Source organism: Euleptes europaea, chromosome 9 (assembly GCF_029931775.1).
Source record: "Euleptes europaea isolate rEulEur1 chromosome 9, rEulEur1.hap1, whole genome shotgun sequence".
In the NCBI taxonomy this organism is placed as follows: domain Eukaryota; kingdom Metazoa; phylum Chordata; class Lepidosauria; order Squamata; family Sphaerodactylidae; genus Euleptes; species Euleptes europaea.
In genome coordinates, this window is record NC_079320.1 from 23,636,738 (window position 1) to 23,660,806 (window position 24,069).

General features: G+C 43.4%; 1 protein-coding gene across 1 annotated transcript in view; it reads right to left on the reverse strand.

The window, feature by feature from the left end:
• Positions 1 to 3,768: 3,768 nt before the first annotated feature.
• The window catches only part of TACR3 (tachykinin receptor 3), a 48,502-nt gene continuing 28,201 nt past the window's right edge, over positions 3,769 to 24,069 (reverse strand). The window contains exons 4-5 of the mRNA XM_056855831.1: positions 5,091 to 5,287; positions 3,769 to 4,084 (exon numbers count right to left, since the gene is read on the reverse strand). Coding sequence (XP_056711809.1) covers positions 3,769 to 4,084; positions 5,091 to 5,287 — 513 coding nt within the window. The remainder of the gene's footprint in view (positions 4,085 to 5,090; positions 5,288 to 24,069) is intronic.

Below are 24,069 nucleotides of genomic sequence, written 5' to 3' on the forward strand. Positions count from 1 at the left end.
CAACAGAATATATCATGTACAAGAATAATAAAGTTTCTTATAAATGAAATTTGTGATTAATGAGGCAGCAAGTGAGCAACAGAACATATAGACCAACAGAATATATCATGTACAAGAATAATAAAGTTTCTTATAAATGAAATTTGTGATTAATGAGACATCTCCTGACAAGACAGCAGCATTCTAATATTAAATCTTAGAATACTGTAAAGCAGCTGTTTCCAGCATATACCAGTAGCAATAAAAAAGCTTCAAGGACAAACTCCTCTTTGTTGCTTTTCTATTTTGCAACTTACGCTGGTGGTGGGGTCTTGTACCACTGCACATGTGTAAAGACATATACTTTAAAAATATTACAATATTTAAACCTGTACAAACAAACTAGTTTTGAGTGGAATCAATGTGCTCAACAATGTAAACATATTCACATTTATCAACAACGTTAACAGCTGCTTTTAACGTAGAGTCTGTTGGTCACTGCGTGTGGCTGCTGTGCTGAATTCTTGCCCTGATCTGGATGGCCCAGCTAGCCTGATCTCAACAGATCTTGGAAGCTAAGCAGGGTCAGCCCTGGTTAGTACTTGGATGGGAGACCACCAAGAGGCAGGCAATGGCAAACCGTCTCCATTCATCTGTTTCCTTGAAAACCCTACAGGGCTGCCATATGCCGGCTGTGACCTGATGGCACTTTCTGCCACCCATTGGTCACTGTGTATGACTGCTGTGTTGAACGTATATGCCTTGCTTTTCAAATTAGGTAGTGTGGTTTGGCACCTTTTGGCACAAATCCTTCCATGTCTTCTTAGGCAGCTTAAAAAACAACAAGATGCATGGATAGCATAAACTATGTGCAGAGGACTGCTAAGTTCACCCACAGTGTGTTACTGACGTGCACAACTGCCTGAATAAAGCTGGATGAAACAGTCATTCAAATGGGAGCTCAAATCACCAGAAGAAGCTGAAGACGTTGGTGTAGGACAATGATCAGCTACTCATAGCCCTTGGACTCAATATGACTTGCCACCTAGCCTACTGGCAATTGGAGTCAAAATGTCCTCTACCTTCCCGGCTCCCTTCTAAGAACATAAAAGCAATGCTGGATCAGACCAAGGCCCATCAAGTCCAGCAGTCTGTTCACACAGTGGCCAACCAGGTCTCTTGTCTCTCTTCCAAGCATTACTGCCATTTGAAAGGCAAAGGTTGCCCACTTTTAGCAAGCGGAGCTGATGATGGAAACTGGAGATATACCGACAAGCTCGCAAACAGTTTTCTGTCGTATCTTCACTTATCTGACGAATGGAGATTTGATTCTTAAAAGCTTATGCCCTGGAAATCTTGTTGGTCTTCACGGTGCTACTGGACTCAAATCCTGATCCTCCCTTAAACGTCACTTCATTCTACGGAGTTCAATGTTATCCAGAACGCAAGCTCACATGGTGGATAGGGATAGAACCAAGGGTTTATGTTATGACTATATCCAGTACTGCAATTGGTGGCTTATGTCAATAAAAAAAGCAGCAAAATGAGGCACATGGAATGGTCATGTAGAGCCAATCAGGTCTGCCCACAGTTCTGGAATTGCTTTCTGCACTGTGTCCCATGCTTCCTCGACTCTGGCTTAACAAGAAGAATTTACTTAATTCCACAATTGGATCATGCACGGCTTTCCACAGTTCCTTATCTTCTCCCTCCTTTACATTACTAATGCACAAATATACTTCCAATAAACACTGTGAGGCGATTGCCCATAAGTCTGTAATCAAATTTGTTTTGTGTCATGTTTAACTGATGTGCACATGGGCTCAAATGCATTGGGAAAACGTGCAAAGAATCTTGGTACAATGGGATGTCCAATAAGTTTAAGTGACAAAATATGAGGTTCCCTCCCCCCAAATGTGTGTGACAGAGGGAAAGATGCATACCCACTGAAGGGATAGGAAACTGTGAGAAATGGTAGATGCGCAGTGCTTTGTACAAAATTTGGATAAAATAAAAACAGGGACAAAGAGAATCCTTAATGCATCAGTACCATTCTGGAATCAAGACCAGGTATTTCAGACCTCTACTAATTCTGGGGCAAATTCAGATGGGGGAATTCTCAAAGCATCTCTAGGTACTTTTGGACAGGAAATTTGCTGTCTTTCTTTGAAACTTACCAATTAACTGGGAGATGAAGCAGCTATGGCTTCTCCTGCCAGTGTCTTCCTGCCCCTTTCTTCCAGCCATTTCCCCACCAAAAATAGTCCAGATGTGCTGCACAGCAGGTGGGGAAGGGGTGCACATTCAAGGACCAGAAGAGTGAGCCAGAGAAGCCCAGATTGCCACATTTCCCAATTTACCAGTAGTTTTTAAGTGGCAAAGCAAATCTCTGACTTGGGACCCGAGAACTCCGTACAAGAGCCTTATCTTGACAGGCCAGCTGCTTCCGCATTCAGTCCTGGTCTGGCTCCAGCTGTGCCCCAGAAAATGCCAGCCAAATCTGATCCTCAAAGAACTTAGGGAGGAGTTGTAGCTCAGTGTGAGAGAACATTGCATGAAAAAAAAAGTCCCAGGCTGAAGCCCTGTCATCTCCAAGGAAAGGATAGCAGGCTTGGAGAACCTGTGCCTGAGATCCAAGAGAGCTGCCGCCAGTCAAAGTAGATGATGCTAGGCTAGCAGTTCATTCCTGACCCTTGGGGTAGCTGGGGATAGTGTAGTTATGGCGCGGCACCTCCAAAGATGTTCCCTGGCCGCCACAAGGCTTAAAAAAGCCTTTTAAAAGGTTTTTAAAAAGAAAATGGGGCTTTTCCCCCCATAGCGAATGCTGTTGCTAGAAGGGGTGTTTCCTGGGCTGGAGGGACTTTGGAAACTGACTACTTTCAGCTCTGCCCCTGGAAACGTCCCCCCCCCCCACGCTGTATATCTCTTCCGTGATTTAGGTCCCGGAGAGTCTGCGGCATTGGAGGGGCGGTGTGCAGCTGCATGGTGCCCAGGATCTGATGGAACTTCCCCTGCCGCCAGCATAAATGCCTCTTATTCTGAGATAAGAGGCCACTTACGCTGGTGGTGGGGTCACGCCTCCTCCAGAAGACGTTCGCCCCCCCTACCTCAGGAATGTACTGCCAACGAACCAATGGTCTGATTCAGCAGAAGGCAGGTGCATATCTTTATAGATATGTATGCCATTTATTTATTTATTTTAAAAAATTGCTCTCTAGTGATTGTATTAAATATGAAAAACCTACTGACTTTCATGCCTTCCTAATGGGTCAATTTTGCAAGCCCGCAACCCAGATTCAGCCATCTGAATAAAAAACAACGGTCAGACGTATGTTGTGAACATGTACTGTACAATTCCTACAAACATTCCTACTTACAAGGTGGCCCTATGTCCTTAGGTGGATGTAAACAGGAGTCAGGTAGCTAGGGTTGCCAACCTCCAGGTGGCAGCTGGAGATTTCCTGCTCTATGGCAATATATCCCATTGAAGTCCCTCCCCTAACCAACCCCCTTCAGGCTCCACCCCCAAAATCTCCAGGTATTTCCCGACCTGGAGCTGGCAACCCTACAGGTAGCTCATCCCACACACACACCCCAGAACACAAAGGCCAAAGTTGGACCCAAACAAGCTAATAACAAGGCTTCAGATGACACACATATATCTACATGCAGTCAGCATTCAGGAACTAAAGCCTCTCAGAAGCCTGGGTGTTTGGTTCTAAGGCAGAACAGAATTGTCTCATTCCTTCACTGCATTCTCTACCATCCATGGAACAATTGCATATGGCTTCAGGAGTATTCATCCACAGATGTATACGGGGAGGTGATGTAACTTGAGACCGTGGAAGTGGTTTGGGAACTCATGCGGGAACAGCCATTAAAGCTGGCTTCCTGGGGAGGAGCTTTTTTCTTCCGGCTGGATTTGGTGTTTTCTCCATCACTGGCGTCGAAGACAACGGTCATGCTGGAGTCCATTCTGGAAACTGTGTATAAGCTGCTTTGCCTGGTTGGATGGAACCTGGTTGTCTTCAGCTCTAGTTCGTCATAGCTAGACACTTTGATGAAAGGACACCACTGGAAAGCTCTCTTGAAACCTGCTCGGAACCTGAGAATAACGATAATGTATTTATATTACAGGGTATGCCCAAGAAATTTTGTGAAAGCATTTCATTCTGCATGTAGAAAACTAATCTCCCTCCCTGCATGTAGAAAACTAGGCTATCAAATGAAAAGCTCTTTTAGTTTTCTATGTGCAGGGAATTTTGTTGTTGCTGGGAGCATTCCAACATACAATTCCCTCTGTATGCAGTATGAAATGATCTAGATTTACCTTCTACCAACTATATATGTTGAATGTACAGTTCCTCAGATGCCCCTTTTCTAATGTTATTTGTTTACAAAATTTATATCCTGCCTTTTTGTCTTCACATACAGTTTGTATGATTCAAACATGACATTACTGAATCCACACTGCACTGGCATAAATAACACTATATGTAAAGCACTGAGAAATGAGGCCCACTGTAGTGAACATTATATGGTAAGCTTGGCAACCAGCAGGACATGGGGGGGGGGGTGCAATCACCAACGCTGCTACATCACTTCTGGGGAAACTCCAGAAGTGATGTAGGATAGCTCTAGGAATTGCCAAGAACTCTATGGTAAAACCATACAGTTTCCAACAATTTCTAGAGCTACCCTATCTCACTTCTGGGTTTCCAAATTTATTAATCTGGAATAGAAGTAGGGTTGCCAACCTTCAGGTAGTAGCTGGAGATCTCCTGCTATTACAACTGATCTCCAGCTGATAGAGATCAGTTCCCCTGGAGAAAACAGCCGCTTTGGCAATTGGACTCTATGGCATTGAAGTCCCTCCCCTCCCCAAACCATGCCCTCCTCAGGCTCCGCCCCAAAAACCTCCCACCAGCAGTGAAGAGGGACCTGGCAGCCCTAAATAGAAGTGTGTTTTCCTGTGATTTCAATAGAAGAGATTTAGACAACTGAATTTTTAAAAATGGGAGGTCTACAGCAAGTATCTATCCTCTGCCTTGATTTTTCTTTTTCTTTTCTTTCTTGTTTGGTATTAAAAATAGAAACTAAGATCGCCTTACCTCTTGTTGAGACAGCAATAGATAATGGGATTGTACATGGTAGAACTCATAGCTAGCCAAAATGTGGCTAGGTAGATTTGCTGAATGTATTTCCACCGGTTTAACTGCTCATAGATACCAGTAACTATAAAGTAAATGTGGTAGGGGAGCCAGCAGACTGCAAATGTCAGCACGACAACGATCATCATTTTTACCACCTGGGAAGAAAAAGGGCAATTTCTGAATACTACACAGACGTGAGGGTCTTTCATTCATTGTAACAAATCCATGTTAAGGTTGCCAGCTTACATCTGTCAGAACTGTGGAGAAATCTAGGAATTTTCTGAATATATGGGAATGGCTGGGTAGAGGCAAAACAGGATATTGAAAAGGAGGAGTCTTTTATTTTTATCATTCCGGAGGTTTAGCCATGTTCTGTCACAGAAAAATTACACAGACGTCCAGCAGCACCTAGCAAAATTTATTCCAACCTAAGCTTTTGTGAGTCAAAGCTGACTTCGTCAGATGCATGAAATGAACATCCATAGCAGATACATTCATTCTTATAGCTGTAAGCAACAGAATGGTGAGTGGGGAGAGATGTGATAAAGAGAGGAGAGTCTAAAACAATAAGAAAAGAGAAATCTGTTAAGGATTTACACCTCATGCATCTGATGAAGTGAGCTCTGACTCGCAAAAATTTAGGCTGGAATAAATGTTAGTCTTTTAGATACCACCAGACTCCTGTTTTATTTTCATGATTCTGTTGCAGATTTTGGGTTTATATAATGCATTTTTATATGGATCTGGGCCAGGAGATGGAAACTGAAGCCCTGTTTATCTTTGGATAGGAATGTGTGTGGGCGGGAAAGGGGGTAAAATAGGGTTGCCAACCTCCAGGTACTAGCTGGAGATCTCCCGCTATTACAACTGATCTCCAGCCGATAGAGATCAGTTCCTCTGGAGAAAATGGACGGTTTGGCAATTGGACTCTATAACATTGAAGCCCTCCTCAAATCCTCAGGCTTCGCCCCAAAAACCTCCTGCCAGTGGTGAAGAGGGACTTGGAAACCCTAGGTAAAAAAGATGCTGGCCCCATTTTTTGACCTCTATAGGACAGCAACGAAATTTTTTTCACAGCACAGCCCAACAACTCCAGGAGCTGGCAATAGTCCCCCCCAGCTCTGACAACCATCTTCTTCTTTGCATCATAGAAATGATTTTGCACTTTGCATGTTCAGACTGAACTCATTTCTCAACATCTGTATTTTTAAAAAAACTAATTTTCCAGGAAATGTACTTTTCTGCTAAATTTTCATAATATGCTGAGATGTATATTGAGGTTTCTCTGTTCTGGTTTGTTGGTTAACTGTTGTAATGTTTGTTTGTTTTGCCATCAAGCCACAGCTGATTTATGGCAACCCCATAGAGTTTTCAAGGCAAGAGACCTTTGGAGGTGGTTTGGCATTGCCTGCCTCTGCATTACAATCCTGGTATTCCTTGGAGGTCTCCCATCCAAATACTAGCCGGAGTCAGGGCTGAGAGTGTGTGACTGGCCCAGGGTCACCCAGCAAGCTTCCATGATGTGAGTGGGGATTTGAACCTGAGTTTCCCAGGTCCTAATCCGACACCTTAACCACTATATGAATTCTTCTTTGCAATGACTTGATTTTTCTTCTACAGACTTCATGCTGTCTGCATGAGATATGTTAGTTTTTTCATTGCTTAAATGCCTCAACATTTATATGCTCATTGGGGAATTACAGGAAACTGAACATTTTAACAATGCTGAACCTTCAGCGCTTAAACATGCATGCACACATCTTGATTAATGTGCAAATTCCCTTCCCTTCCTATGAAATATCAGACCAGTGTTTAAATATACTGAGACATGGCCATCATCTAGCAAGTGAGAGGGGAATTAAAGTCTAATTAAGTTTGCAGCTTGCTGAAATTATCTTTTAGAGTGTCTTCCTAAGTCTGCATATTGAAGTAAGAGCCCTCCAAATCAATGTATTCTTCCATATAAATGGATTTGCAATCAGGATATCTGGCCATTTTGTATCCTCACAGCAACATGCATAGTGCTATGCAGAAAGTTGTTGCCAAACACATAACAAATGGTTCCCTGGTGTCATCTTTGACACTGCTGATCACCAGGGGCAACGGGGGTCTGGAATTAGCTCACACTCTAGATTACCTGCCCGGTCAGAGCTGATAGTGCCATTCATGCGTAAGAGTGCACTGGTGGCTTAATTCACCAACGAACACCACATATGTTGCACCACAGGCTGGAGATTTCTTTTTCCCTATTCCAAACAAAGATCAATCCAATCCAGAACAATGTCCTTCATGTAAAACCAGCCAAAGAGAAAACAGCATTATTATTTTTTTGTTACTATCATTGAGATGTAGGGGAAGAACAACAACAGTTGGTTTTTATATGCTGACTTTCTCTGCCACTTAAGGGAGAATCAAACCGGCCTACAATCACCTTCCCCTCCCCACAACAGACACCCTGTGAGGTAGGTGGGGCTGAGAGAACTGTGACTAGCCCAAGGTGACCCAGCTGGCTTCGTGTGTAGGAGTGGGGAAACAAATCCAGTTCACCAGATTAGCCTCCGCCGCTCATATGGAGGAGTGGGGAATCAAACCCGGTTCTCCAGATCAGAGTCCAATGCTCCAAACCACCGCTCTTATCCACTACACCACTAGATGTAATGAACCAGTAATGGATCAGATCATTCACTCTTTTCCCTGCAATCCTATGGATCGCCTGAAATGCTGCTCCTGATAATGGGGCTTTTGGGAATACAGTGAGCATGTACCACAGAGGACTGCACCAAAAGGGGGAAATGCCAGAAATCATAGTTCACTGCCTCATTTTTGCCGCCTCCAGGGCCACTGTGTGAAACAGAATACTGGGCTAGATGGACCACTGGTCTGATCGAACAGGCCTTTTCTTATGCTGTTTGGTTTATTTATTTTCTTCACTGAATTGAGGACTCAAGGTGGCTTAAGGTATGAGCAAATAATAACAAGCCACCATATGCAACCAATCTACCCACCATCAACAGACTAATCTAGAGGGGTTGGGAAGGACAGTGGTAAAAGCTCTGCCCCTGACAGCGATTGTCTCTACCCAGACAATGTGGTCCATTCATTCAAACATATGTGAATAGAGTTTACATGCATACAGGCTGTATACATGTACAGGGGCTGTTCCGGAAGTTGAAGAGGGAGGGGCCAGCAACTCCCACCTGCATGCAATCGTATCTACCCATAAGTGATTAGTGAACAGGAGTCAAGTTTGGCACCATCAAGCTATTTCCCCCCTAAAAGTCTCACTATAAGGAACTCTCTTCCAATGGTATTTGCGCTCTGTTGCAGACTGCAAAAGATGAACTGTAGAACGCTAGCAGCAGATAGCTGTCACTGCTTTGTATGGGCAGGCATTCATTTCCAGAGAAATTATAACGAACTGAGAAAGCCCTGCTCATCCTTTGTGTTAAGCTACGTAAAATGAATGAACAATCACAAATAAGTGCATGCCATTAATTTCATTCCTCTCCATAATGCCTGCCAGACTGGTTTAGACAGTTGAAAAGAAGTTCAGTGGCAGGAGGAAAGAATTGGGAGACATGAAGCTGACAACTACGGAGGGGGGAAGAGTCAGACACCAGGAGATATGAAACTGATGCCGAAGTATTAAAAAAAAACACTCAAACCATTCTCGCCACAGAAAAAAACTGTGAATAGAACTGCCTATAAATCTGGGACCCTTCTGTCTCATGCAGCTGTCTTCATGATCAAAACTATTATTCATGACCATTATGTGCCATGCAATATCACTGATGCACTTGGTGCTTTTATCCCACTTTTCCACCAAAGTGCTCAGAGTGCCATGCATGGTTCTAAGCCTCAACAACAACCCAATATGAGCTAACAGAGCCAATTACTACATTAGAAGAAGAGTTGGTTTTTATACCCTGATTTTCTCTACCTTTAAGGAGACTCAAACCAGCTTACAATCTCCTTCTCTTCCGCTCCCCACAAGAGACACCTTGTGAGGTAGATGGGGCTGAGAGAATTCTGAGAGAACTGTGACTAGCCCAAGGTCACCCAGCAGGCTTCGGGTGGAGGAGTGGGGGGAAACCAACCCGGTTAACCAGATTAGAGTCCTCCATTCATGTGGAGGAGCGGGGAATCAAACTCGGCTCTCCAGATTAGAGTCCACCACTCCTAACCACTACACAACACTGGCTCTCACCATTAGCCGTACAGGAAGCAACCACGAGTACAAACTGGATATTGTCCAACTTATACAACTTTCTCCAGCATCATTTGAGACTTTTATTTCATCAGGAATTAGCCAAAGAGCCATTTCACATATTATATACAACAGCACACCTGGACCTGCCATCATGTACATATTCAACAGGGAGCTTCATCCAATCATGGCTCCGCGAATAAAGGAAATCCAGCAGAATGAGAAGGTGACATTCAGGACAGTTACATTTTAGATGGCAGGACTCTCTTCCTCATGTGCTAGTTTCTACATACAGGAAGCTTGTATAGGAATACAACAAGGGGAAGGTCTGTATCTCAGTGATAGAGCATCTTTGCACACAAAATTTCCCAGGTTCAGTCCCCATCACCTTTGGTTTAAAGCAGGGGTGGGGAACCTTTTTTCCGCCAAGGGCCATTTGGATATTTATAACATCATTCGCGGGCCATACAAAATTATCAACTTAAAAATTAACCGATCAAGCCCCAAGCAGGCAGCTGCCCCAGATGACACCCCCCCCGGCACAGGCAAGAAGGCAGGCATCCAACCAGTGGTGCACTTGCCCACCTGGTGGCACAGGATGGTCTGTTGCACCAGCCAGGCGTAGCCATCCAGCCACACGCTGGAGTTGCTCTTGCTCTGCATGGTTGGGGCCGGATTCTACAGCTGGCTCCTGCTACCTCCGCCTGCAGGGATGAAGTGAGGACACAATGGCTAAGAACTTGCCCCCACACATTCTGGCCCTGCCCCCTTTAACCCCTCCATTGTTGCCACTTCCGCCCCATCCCTCTTGTAGTACGGAGGAAATACGTTTCTCCACGGCCCGGGTGGGAAAGGGTTAACACAGTTTCTTGGGCTGACCTAGCAGTTCCGTAGCTAATGACTCTTCTGCAAGGGGGAAAGAAGGTTCCTTTTCTCGGCAAAACAAATTCATATCCACCTTGAATAGAGGCGATTCCTGTCTGCGGGAGGGGCGGATTGCCAGTCTTAGATCCTTCTGAGCTAGAGATCTGCCAGGACCCATGAAGGGCCAGACCAAATGATTTTGCGGGCCTTATACGGCCCTCGGGCCTGACGTTCCCCATCCCTAGTTTAAAGGATCAGGTAGCAGGTGATATGAAAGATGACAGCTGCTGCCAGTCAGAGTAGACAACACTTACTTTCACAGCCCAGTGTAAGGCACTTCCATTATGTGATACAAACATGACTCCCACCAGCAGTCCAAAGTGATGATGATGATGAAGAAGCAGCAGCATTGATTTTTATATACCAACTTTCTCTACCACTTAAGGAAGAATCAAACCGGCTTACAATCACCTTCCCTTCCCCTCCCCACAACAGACACTCTCTGAGGGAGGTGGGGCTGAGAGAGTTCTAAGAGAACTGTGACTAGCTCAAGGTCTCCCAGCTGGCTTCATGTGTAGGAGTGGGGAAACCAACCCAGTTCACCAGATTAACGTCTGCTGCTCATGTGGAGTGGGGAATCAAACCCAGTTCTCCAGATTAGAGTCCACTGCTCCAAACCACCGTTCTTAATCACTACACCATGCTGGCTCTCTGTCTGTGTAATGTGTACTGCCACTCTGCTACACATGATTTCAAAAATAAGAGTGTCTCATTCATATCTGACATCTTTAGGGGTACACTTAAACATTTTAATACCTTAAAAATGTCATGTTTGAAGTGGTCATAATACACATTTACCAGGTAATACATGTTCATGTGCCTCTCAAGGAAAAGCAATGATCTCAAGGAAGTGCACATTTTAAATGATCTCAAGGAAGTGCATATTTAATGATTGAAGGTTAGACAGATTCATGGAGCAAAGGAAACCCTGTGCTAGGAGGCTACATCATGGGAGGGCGTTGGCTTCTCTAGCCTGTTTATTGACCCTCCCCAGGGCAACTGTTTGGCCACTGTGTGAAACAGGATGCTGGTCTAGATTGATCACTGGTCTGATCCAGCACAACTCTTCTTATGACCACTACTAAGGTGTTACATTAATTGGCCCTGGCTGAGCTAAACATAGCCATTATTAAGACTTTTTGAAACCAATGGAGCAAGTCAGGCACTAAGAAAAGTCACATTTGAGATGAGCTGGAGTCTGTGCTTATTGTTAAATGGTACATCAATATATGCCCATAACGCTCCTACTATATTTATATTTATTTATTTACATCATGTATGGCTTGTCTTTCTTCCCAAAGGCAACCAAAACAACTCACAAAAAATTCATATTCCATTCTATGCTTGCTGTACTCACTATGATGTGTTAGTGTATTCCTAGTGATAAGTAATTGCAGGTTGATTAAGAAGCACGGGCATCTTTCCTAGTGCCTAGGGCATCTTTCCAGTGCGTTGGAGTCCCAGGCAGTACCTTGCTGCACCCTTGGAAAAGTAGTTCTAAGATGTCTGACACTATCCGGCATCCTGGTACTATGTTTTCCAGGATGCACTGAGGCATGTTGGACTCATCAAAAAGAGCATCCAATAAGATAGGAGGGAGACAGATTCTCTGACGGCAAAACCCAACTGGCCAGACCATCTGCACTGACCCTGGCCCAGCTCCAATCCACAGTGTAAGTAGGAAGTAAGGAAGCAGAGGGAGGGCGTTAAAAGAATAGTGGAAACAAGCAGGATTAACAGCTAACACAATGAAAGGGAGTAAAAACGAAAACTGCATATCACTAATTTTAAGATAGATTTCTGGTCCCTTGAAAAAAATAATGCCTTCACATTTGTTCTACTACAAAACAGTCCTTTCCTGTTGATTTATACAATGTGCAATATATTTAGCGCAATCACCAGTGGAGGAGACATTAGAGACATCCTTGTACAGTTAAAAAAAATGGGACCACCACCTGGAAACCAGGGCCAGATGGCTAATTCTAGATACGATCCCTGACAAAGTTGTGTTCCATTTGTCTGGCTGAATTAATTCCCAGACATGTCTTTTAAAGCCAGATGGGAAGAACCATTCTCATGATCTCTTATGCTGCTGTCCTGCCAGTTCCAGGCATATGAAATTTTGCACAGCTCTCCAAAGCAGTGACAGCCTCATTTCTGAAAACTGGGGATAAAAAAAAACAAGCACAGAAGGCCACTGACCAAACAAAATTGGACCAGGAGTCACAGACCACAGAATCTGGATGAATGGGACACTTACGCATTTGGAACTTACCTGTTCGTACAGTAAGGGTTGCTGCTGGACACTCTCCCAGTCCCCCAAATTACACAGGCACTTTATGTCATGAGGCATTAGGTTGCATCCCACAACTCTGTTCTACTACTACTTAGGGCCTATCACCAAGGTGGGGCCTTTGGCCTGGGCCTCAAATTTAGACTTTCGACATTATCTCCAAATGAGATTATACATACAGTCGCAGCGATACACTGACAGGATTGAAAGAAGATGTTCATCATATAATTTTAAACTTGTGTCCCATTATTGGCACTTCTTCATTTTTTAACATACTGCAAATGGGAAGAGGTCGCACCATCTGGCTCCTCTCTCTCACCTGCCTACCTGCTCTCACAGGCCAGGAACATGAGCCATTGCTTCCTCCCCGGCCTGTTGTGATTAGTACCTTATATGTAGGGTTGCCAGCTCTGGGTTGGGAAATACCTGGATAATTTGGGGTGGAACTTGAGGAGGGAAGGGTTTGGGAGGAGAGGGACTTCAATGGGGTGCAATGCCGTAGAGTCCACCATCCAATGCGGCCATTTTCTCCAGGTGAACTGATCTCTGTCACCTGGAGATAAGTTGTAATAGTGGGAGATCTCCAGCCACCACCTGGAGGTTGGCAACCCTACTTACATGGGTTGGGTTTGGCCCCACCTCTCCCATTCCCTGCCCCTCTAGATGACCTAGCTTGTCAGAGCAGGGTGGAGCTTTTTCATTCATCCCTGCTCTCTGTGTGTAAGTTTTAACAACATGAAAAAATACATACAGGGCAACGGAATGTACAACAGAACAACGGAATGTAGCTTTTATTCCTGTCAGATATATTTAGGGAGCAAGCTCATAACCCCATCTAGATGGCTTGATAGGTACTCACAGTGTGCACTGCGGCCTATGGATTTGCATCAGCACACACATACAATGCAGTTTTGCACGTGTCACAGATCGGACAAAAAGTGAGTTAGACAGGGCGATGCAGTCTTGTGACATTCACTGATGGATTGTCTAAGAGGATCAAACATGTTGAAAATGAAACGGGTACTGCCACATGCAGAGAGATTGCTGTGCAGATAAGCCCGGTTTCACTGCTCCTTCACGTATGATTCTCAGTCGTGATCAACCCATTTGGTTGATAAGACTAACTGAATGAGGGGATAAAGAACCTGCTCCACCCCATCTATCAATGCAAGCCAGATTGGAGATATGGCCTTGCAAACCACTTGCATCACAGTTTGGCTTCTAGAATTATTCTCCAGATTTGTGAATATAAAGCCTTGGATGTGGTGATGGGTGAGTGGGAAGAAAAAGGTACTTAGTGCAGTTTCATTTGCATATGTAAGGGCACAAGGGCTGCAGCAACATATTGAACTTCAGTATAATTTTAAACAAAATAGTATGCAAATGGAACAACAGAATGTGCAAAGGAGGGTTCTCCCATGATTTCATTTAAGTTGGGTTTGAAGTTGAATCAGAAGAAATACATTGTGCTTCTCTTGCGCTCATGGAAAAGATATGTAGGTAAGTGCCGTCAAGTCACAACTGATTTATTAGGACCCTAGCAAGGGGCTTTCAAGGCAAGTGAGAAGCAGAGGTGGTTTGCCATTGCCTTCCTTCGTACAGTCTTCCTTGGTGTTCTCCCATCAAAGTAATGACTTCTTAGCTTCCAAGATCTGACAAAATCAGGCTCTACTATGCCCTCTTCCCTCCTCATGGAAAAGTGGGGGTGAAATCACTTTCATTTTGCACAAGCAGACAGTATGAAGCAAGATTAATGCTTCCACTGGGACTGTTGTGCATGTGGAAATCTGTGGGGTCCATCTCAAAAAGTTTTGGGATGGAGGAGGAAGTAGCAACCCTATTAACATAATATGGTCTATTTGTGACATGAAATGATTTTTTTTTTCTTCAGTGACTCATGGGATTGTAAGAATCTGGATGAAGGAGTGAGGTCCACATTTCAAGTCTGTACCTGGCTCTGCCTAGAAAAATCTACAAGGAATACAGAGAGTGAGTAGAGCGGGCCCTTTGGAAGAACAGTGACCTCCCCCCCCCCCACATAGCCTGCCTCTAATGTGACTGCAAAAAGGGTTGTAAATTTTAATACTCTTGTTTTCCAAATGCTTCCCCCTCCGGAGAAGGGGATGATGCCTGATGGCAAAGGAGCCACCAAACACATTAAAGGCAGCTTTGCTAACATTTCATTGTTCCTGTGGGGATTGGGACATTTGAACCACAGGATGGTATGATGGAAGATTTTTAATAACCGCTGGTTGAGCCACTGAGAAAGGCCTTTTCTTAGACCTCACTGTACCATGTCATTGCAAACTCAAGGAACTTGAACTGTTATGGGGGCCCCTTTGCAACCAGCAACAGTAGGACAACATCCAACAAGTACCAAAGGGCCTTGCTGCCCTCACAAGGACCTTGAGGCCCAAATGGCAAAGAACAGTGTGGTGGGCCATACAGTGAGCCCCTTCCCACTAGCAACAAGGTCTAGGTAACCACTGTTCTGTTCTTCAGTGGGGTTGGTTCTTTGGCAGATGTATTGGTTCATTCTCTAATAGAGAGGTAGAGGGTCATCTGAGGGGGCTCGTTAGGATAAAGAGGTGAAAATCTGATTTTTGGTGTTAAAATGCACAAGCTTCATTAGTTTCATAGTAGATCTGCCATGGGATCTGGCCAGTAGTTCCATCAATCAACACACATGCACAATTAAGGCAGTATGTTCAGAGGGAAAAGGAAATGTCCTGTTTTTTATAGGTTCATCTGAAACAGGTAACAAAGCCATCCACATTCAAACTGAAATAAAGGTCTTTCTTTTTTAATCTGAAATCCTTCGTTGTTGCTATTGCCACAAACTTGATATTGATTTGCAGTAATATAAAGGCACTTGCAATGTATTATTTATGCGTCAGGGCCTCATGGAGCTCCCAGGTTGTTATTCTTCCAGACTCAGACCAGACCTAAACCTGCTTAGTTGCAACAAAATTGCTGCATTATGTGACTAGACCATGCAATGGAGACAGTGGAGATGCAAAAATCATTGCCTTCGATCAGATGTCCCCAACGTTGATTTCAGTAGACTGAAATCAATACCCAGTAGTGTTGGAAATTGTTTTTGTTCTAAATCATACAGTCATTTTCATAGCAAATCATATTTCTACACACCATTACCCCAATGATCAATGAGCAGGTTGTTCCTTGTGTCAGTTTGGCAGACAGACTGACTCATCAAGCAACATGATAATGATTCTGGTGATACTGCTTCACTACAGCTCTTGAATCCCTCCCCTGTTTTCCTAAGAAATAGGAGAATATTTTTGATTTTGCATCCTACCTCACAGGGTGTCTGTTGTGGGGAGGGGAAGGGAAGATGACTCTAAGCCGGTTTGATTCTTCCTTAAGTGGTAGAGAAAGTCGGCATATAAAAACCAACTCTTCTTTTTTAAATTGAAAAGTCCCAGACTCTTCAGCTTTTCCTCACAGGGAAGGTGCTCCAACCCCCTAATCATCTTGGTTACCCTCTTCTGTACTTTTTCCAGCTCTGCAACGCCCTTTTTGAAATACGGTGACCAGAATTAGCAACCTGAACCTGGAGGTAGACATGGAAGGGGCAGCAGACTAGATAGTCTTCTCTGATGCCTAGCCAAGGGCAGAAGGCCAAGCTCTAAGCCATTATTCCAGGTCTGACATCATACTGTTTGCCAGTCTTAGATCTCTTGCTGCTATGGTTTGGTTCCCATGAATTGGGAATGGAATAAATTTAGAGAACAGATCTTCCCTCCATTCACTCTGCAGTCCCCTGTGTCATCCCCCTCAAAGCTGCTCCTGACCCTTAGGAACAGAATTAGAGGCAGCATGTAGCTTGAGGGTAAATCTGCAGAATAACCCTTCTTCCTTCACTTCATTGAATTGATTGATTGGGGGCCCTGATCATTCTCCTCCGGGCTTGCTGCTGCTCGATGTGTTACAAATTATGTGCCAACTGGATTTTAGATTTATGATTTAAGGTTTTCACTGTAAATTATTTTTGTATTAACACATTTGACAGATATTCGTATCAATATTTTAACACTGCAAGCCACTGTGAGCCCGACCTTGGCCAGGGTAGCAATCCAAAAATAAATAAATACATTTATATATTCATTACTTTTAAATATTGGTTAGCCACCTTTCTTTCTTACAGAACTCAAGGCATCTTACAGCATAGACGGCTTACTGCTGACACCCAAAATAAAATGCGTTCTAAACACAAAAAGCAAGATTTAAAATCACAACTCAGGACTGCTAATAAACTTAACCACTTCCAGTCATAAAGAAAACCATCTTCAACTGCCTCCTAAAGATCAAAAGTGCCAGGTGCCCTCCCTGGGAAGGTTGTTCCATAATTGTGGGGCTGCCAATGAAAAGTCCCTCTCTCGTGTACCTACCAAATGAATTTCTTTGATTGATGGAAGTGTCAGGAGGGCCTCTCCCTTCAATATTAATTTCTGGACAGAAACATATTGGAGAATTAACACCCCTTTCCTCTTGCTTGAGATTTTTCAGCGTTTGGTCAAGAGTTTATACAATAAGGACGTGGGTGTGATCTCCGGCAACCATCTCTGTGCTGTTCTCTGTGCTTTATCCTTTGAGCTAATTTGCATAGTTCTGATACCTCCACCCTTTGTTTCTCATCTTGAAATGGTCCCAGGGATCCATTATTTTCTCCATTGTGAAAATTACATGGAGCCACATAATTTATGTAAGCGGACCAGTGGAAAAAATAGAACTTCCTTGGGGCTGTTTCAGAAAATAAAAATGTGTGCCCTGGTCATGATCAGAATCAAGCCTGCATGTGTCCAGGGGACACAGAACTCCCATCAACTATTTGATACATTGTGTTGGCCATAAAGACTTTGTATTATGTGAATTGACCCTGTTAATGAGAGTCCCTAGATCTTCAGGAAGAAGAATTTCGGGATACCCAGTAGACTGCAGGAGTGGAGGAAAGCATTCTTGGTGCATTGGATGCAACCCTGTGTTTCAGAAATAGTGACCAAAAAAATTAATGCTATTTTCTGATCGACTAATTTCATATGAGCAACGCTATTCTGGACTGGACTGAATTTTGCTGGGAGTGGGGAGAGAAATATTATGCCTAGAGTACTGTGTTGTTCCTTGGTATACTGCTACAGATGAATCGTGTTGTCAGCTCTGATTGTCCAGGCTATCTATATGTGCAGGGGGTGGGAGGGCTGTGGGCTAATTCCAGTATCTGAAGCCAGCAGCTTTGGCCTTGCATTCACTGGCTCCACAATAGGGTTGCCAACCTCCAGGTACTAGTTGGAGATCTCCTGCTATTACAACTGATCTCCAGCCGATAGAGATCAGTTCACCTGGAGAAAATGGCTGCTATGGCAATTGGACTCTATGGCAATGAAGTCCCTCCCCTCCCCAAACCCCAACCTCGTCAGGCTCTGCCCCAAAAACCTCCCACCACTGGTGAAGAGGGACCTGGCAACCCTACTGCACAAGGGCCCTGGCAGTCGGCGGCAGCAGCAGCAGCAAAGCAGGCCAGCCAGGATCTGCAGTAAGAGACCCCACAGCCTGCAAAGGGGGAGAATACTCCACAGGCAGCCACAGAAGGAAGCAGATGCCACAGCAGTAGATATGCCCAAGGGAAGCATGGCAGGAACAGGCAGTCATGGGGAGAGGGATGGCTGAGAGCCTGCATGAGCCAAGCACATGAGCCTTTGAGGCAACAGGAGGGAGGGCAGGTCAGAAGGTTTAGGGGTTCTGGGGGAGGAGCCAATGGCACCAGGTCCTGTCCTTCCTGCAAGCCCAGTTCTGGGACTGTTGGAATTGACAGAGCCCGAGTCCAGCCCACCTCCTGATCACCCTTTAAAAAGCTAAGGTTGGGCCAGGGAAGAAGAGCCAGACCTCTCCTGTGGCTTGCAAGGAGAAGAAAAGGGTGGCTAGAGAAAGAGGGCCAGAGGTGGAGCTGGAGGCTGGAAAGGAAGCCAGTCCTGGGCTCCAATCCACCAACTGGGAAGTCTGACATCCAGACACCCATTTCCCCTTCTCCCCACCCTCAATGGTGAGCAGTGTCAAAGATTACATCACTTAACCATTTGTTATATGTTTGGACTTGGAGATAGCTTTCTGCATAGCACGTATAATAGGAATGTGGAATGTGTGAAGCATGAATCAAGGTAAACTCAAAGTCGTAAAACAGGAAATGGAGCATTTAAACATTGTAATCTTGGGAGCGAGTGAACTAAAGTGGACTGGATTAGGAAATTTTCAGACGGAAAATTATGAAGTGTTTGACTAGGGAAATGATGAACACAGAAGAAACGGAGTTGCTCTAATAGTAACACGAGGCATAGCACAAGGAGTTAGGGGCTATAATGCAAAGTCTGATAGAATGATATCAATCAGACTTCACGGAAAGCCTATCAACATAACTGCAAGCGTCCAGGAAGAAATTGATCACACACCTAAACAAGATGTGCTGTTAATCATAGGTGACTGGAACGCCAAAGTGGGAACAAAACAGACTAAAATGTTGTCAGAAAATGTGGGCTAGGAGCACAAAATGCAGCAGGAGAGCGAGTTATAGAATTCTGTGAAGACAAGAAGATGTTCATTGCAAACACATGCTTCAGGCAACCGAACAGATTATTGTATATGTGGACATCACCAGATGGTGAATACAGAAATCAAAATAGATTACATAATTGGAAGCAGAAGATGCAGACGCTCTATTCTTTCTGCTAAAACAAGACCAGGAGCTGATTGTGGTATCGACCATGAATTGTTAATACTTAAAATTACAATAAAGCTGAAGAAAAACATGAAAAAATTTCATAGTGCCAAAATACAATCTAAACAACATTTCTGAAGAGCTTAAAGACTCTGTAAAGAACAGATTTGCCATTACTAAGTTCGAGTGAATAAAGGAAGCCACAGCCTTCAATTTGCAGGATCTGAGCAAAGCTGTCAAAGATAGGACATTTTGGAGGACTTTCATTCATAGGGTCGCCATGAGTCGGAAGCGACTTGACGGCACTTAACACACACACAGGTCTATCTATGGCTACTAGCCCTGTTGACTAAAGGGAATCTCCATGTTCAGAGCCAGTAAATCTCTGAATACCAGTGCTAGGAGGCAACATCAGGAGAAGGCCTTGGCCTCTATGCCCTGTTGTTGGACCTCCAGAGGAACTGGTTTGTTGCTGTTTGAGATAGGATGCTGGACTGGATGGACCACTGGTCTGATCCTACAGGACTCTTATGTTCTTATGAAGGTGAAGGAGAGAAGGTAGCTCACCAGTGATACAATGCCACAGTTTTTCCTCCAAAGCTGCCATTTTATCCTGATCTCTGTAATCTGGAGATCAGTTGAAATTCTGGGAGAACTCCAGGCCCAACCTGGAGGCTGGCAATCCTACTCCAATTCCAGTTCTAACTCAGGCCCTAGACTAGTAACCACACATGTCAGGTGTAGTTCTAGATCTGTCCTTGATAACATTGTCTCTTCAACATCCCAGGAACGCTGATACTTCTGTCTCCAGTCTGGCATCTTTGGTAGACTGAAATCAATACCCAGTAGTGTTGGAAAATGTTTTTTGTCCTAATTAAACAGTCATTTTCATAGCAAATTATATTTCTACACTCCATTACCCCAGTTCTCAATGAACAGGTTGTCCTTTGTGTCAGTTTGGCAGACACACTGACTCATCAATCAACATGATAATGATTCTGGTGACGCTGCTTCACTACAGCTCTTGAATGCCTCCCTTGTTTTCCTAAGAAATAGGATGCAAAATGAAAAATATCCTCCTAAGTTTAAAATTATGAAGCATGTAAATGAGGTTGCTATATATTATGTGTATAGCTTTGATTTCTCTAATTATTCGTGTCTCTTTTCATTTGTTATCACTTTTGAAACCATATTGTCTGAAAGGGCTTATGGTATTCAAAAGCCTTCATGACACCTTAAGCAATATTAGGCCACACTTCATACATCTGAAGGGCCACCTTCTGCCATCTGAGCCTAGACAGTCCTTCTGTGGAGCCCCCATTATCAGAAGCGAACAGGTGTCACTACCAGCACAAGGTACTCTAGTTGTGGTCCTCAGATCAATTCTGCAAGCACCAAAACGATTGTTGTTTACATTTATTTAGCACTAATTAGGAAAAGTTGTTCAGTACTGTAAAAATTTTTTTCCAACATGTTAAAATATACAATCAGTAAAAGGCATTGTGAAATGAGGAATTGTAAAGTTAGGGGAGAGGTAGTGGCTCAGTTTGTAGAGCATCTGCTTGGCATGCAGAATGGCCCAGGTTCAATCCCCGGCATTTCCAGTTAAAGGGACTAGGCAAGTAGGTGATGTGAAAGACCTCTACCTGAGACCCTGGAGAGCTGCTGCTGGTCTGAGTAGACAATACTGACTTTGATGGACCAACGGTCTGATTCAGTATAAGGCAGCTTCATGTGTTCAAAGTATGTTGCAGTAGTCACTCCAAGAAGATACAAAGGCATAACTGAAGGTGATAAGATTGCTTTTCTCTATGTGTGTCAGCTTCCATATTGGTGGTAATTCATAGAAGGCTGTTCTGGTCACACCCATATGCACTTCCAATTGCCAAGATGGATCCAGGAACACGTCAAGATGTGAATGCATTTCAGTGGGTGAACAATGACTCCATCAACCATTGGCAGAGTTGCCCTTCTCAAAGTATCCACTATCCCCTCTAATACCATTGTCTTTTCTAGATTCATCCTCATGCCATACCTTCTAAAAACAAAATCAGGACCAAGACAAAAATTCCTGGTTATCTAATTAATGAAATTTCGAGCTAATGGGCACAATGTTGACTGATTAGTATTATTTTTTTAAAAAGTTTGCCTACGAGTCATGATGAGATTCATCAAAATCATCGTGAGTTAACCCACCAGAACCTTTGGATCGGGATTCAGAAGTGGTGAAACGACAACACTCAGCTTGAATTCTAATTCCTAACATGGCAGTAGCAAATCAAACAGTATTTCAGCTTCATATTGATCTTAAAGTGGACATATGACATCATGGCTTGGGAACTGTTGTGTAGCAGAAAAGCCAGAAAGCAGCTCAGCCGCATCCCTCATTGGATTGCTTGGCTGCCATTTGCACAGAAATGAACATTAGTAGCACTGGATAAACCTGCATCACAACATGCTAATCTCCTTCAGCTACTCCAGCCCGTGGATTTGTATCCCTGTTTACAGATGATGGGAGGCAGCCATTCCAGATGGAAAGCAAAGTGGCTTCAAGCCACAATGTAGTTAGCTCCCCTAATTGCTTTGGACACTATGCAGCATGCCAGCAGCATATCAAACTCAAGCAAGGGTGTCAAACTCAAATGAATTGAAGGCCAAGTTCAGGGCCCGTGTCTTTTTTTTGTGTGTGTAACAAAATGTTAATATTGCATTTAATGCACCCCTCATCCTATGGATTGTGCTCATTTTCCTGTACTTTGTATTGTCTACGGTACCTACCATTAAAGAGAATGGTGGGGAATTAGGCTGATTCTGTGGCAAGTTGACACTCATGTGTAGAATGAGCATCATGTTCATAGTACTGGAGAATCCCAAAAGCCTAATGAGTCCTCTGGCTCTTACATTTGGTACCCAAGGCATAAAGTTTATCAGTGTGAGCCGCGAATGAGACGATAGTGAATGGAACAGAATGTTTTCTTTTCAGAATAAGAAGCCAATAGCATAGAAATCTCTATTCTCATAATAAGAAGTCAGTATAACAGAACTGTTTATTGTCAGTAAGCTATGATTTTATCATGATCTATCTTTTCTTTCAACATTTTGTAGTGAAATTGAAACATTTACATCTTTTTTCAAACAACAAATGATAAATTATTTCTTGAATTTTTTTTTTTTTTTTAGTAATTGATTACGTTTGTCTTTTTACAGTCTCAGTAAATGTAAGAACTTGATGTCCAAATAAAATACAAAATACTTACAGGGGAGAAAATAAACCCTTTTTTTTCTGAGGTAAAATAACGGTGAGCTGAGAAAGCTGGAGAATATATCCCCATGAATACAGTAGCAATCTGCTCACAATCAAGTACTGAAATTAAATTGGTTAATCAGAGAAAGTTATACAATGGGAACATATGCCACATCCAGGATTGTTGTGAAGAGAGAAAACAGTTCAGCAGAACCCATGAGCGCTCCAGGCATTATCAAAAAAGATAAAACAGAGCCCAAAGGAAACTAATTTAAGCTCTGTAATAGGTTCCTGGTGAATGCTGGTAGCGACATTCAATTCAAAAATTCTTAACATGGATTCCTAAATGATGAACAATCCGGAAATTAAGAACAGAAGGATGAATCAGTTCCCCTCGATTTTGTGGGAGGTTTCTGCCTCATCATTCTCATGTGGAGGCATTTGCTGAAGAGAATTAGAGGACAAGAAGAGGATTCTTACCTTCTTTCCCTCCCATCCACTGACTCTTTCCTGCGAATACTTCAGGTCATTTTAATCTTATTTTCTCACCGCTGAGGCTTCAAAACCAGAAATAAGCCTGATAGGGGGACAGTCCCCACAGAAGCTTTTGAAGGTGACCCTTGGGATGGAAAGGATGAAGTGCCCCTTCTCTTTGAGTTAACTTAGAATATGAGAGTTTTGGGAGTCTGCCAGGGTAAAGTATAATTCTAGGTTAATATAATATAACTAGTCTAACCAAAATTTTAATCCACACCAGCCCGTTTTCAGTGAAATAGGCTGTTGTAGAAACTCCATGTCAGGGGCAGCCAACCTCTGAATCCCATTGCCAGGAGGCAATATCAAGGGAAGGTCTTGGCCTCTATGCCCTGTTGTTGGACCTCCAGAGGAACTGGTTAGCCAGTGTGTGAGACGGGATGCTGGACTAGATGGACCACTGGTCTGATCCAGCAGGGCTGTTCCTTTGTCCTTAACTAATATATGACCTGGGACAAACATCTACACAATCTTGTCTGAGTTGCAAACCTTTTGAGGACATATCTATTTATTTGTTTGGAATAGTTGTAACAGGTATCCTCCAGAAGTGGATGCCTGATGCTAAAACGAACAAAAAAATGACCCACAAAATCCCATAACAATAATTTGACCATAAAACAATAAACAGCCAATCCATTCAAACATTAAACTACAATAGTACAAATGTGCGACATTTAAATAAAAAAAAATTGCATGGGGACCAATGGTTTCTGAGCCGGCTTTCTGAGATGTTCTCAGTTTTTTCCTACTGTGACTTTAACATTGAAACAAAAACATTCATTTGTTTCTTTAATGTATAATTATATGATCTTGTGTCTGACGAGCACAGTCCTTTTATTCAGAAGACGCAGATAAAAAGAACTATCGGAGAAGCCCGGGTTCCACTTTGAGCTCTGTTATTTGACACAAGTTCATTTAATTTGGAGAAACAGTTCGGAAATTTTCAAGTGTGGAGGGTGTCTTTGAATTCCCCAGCTTGAAATCTATTCATTTCCAAGTTATACA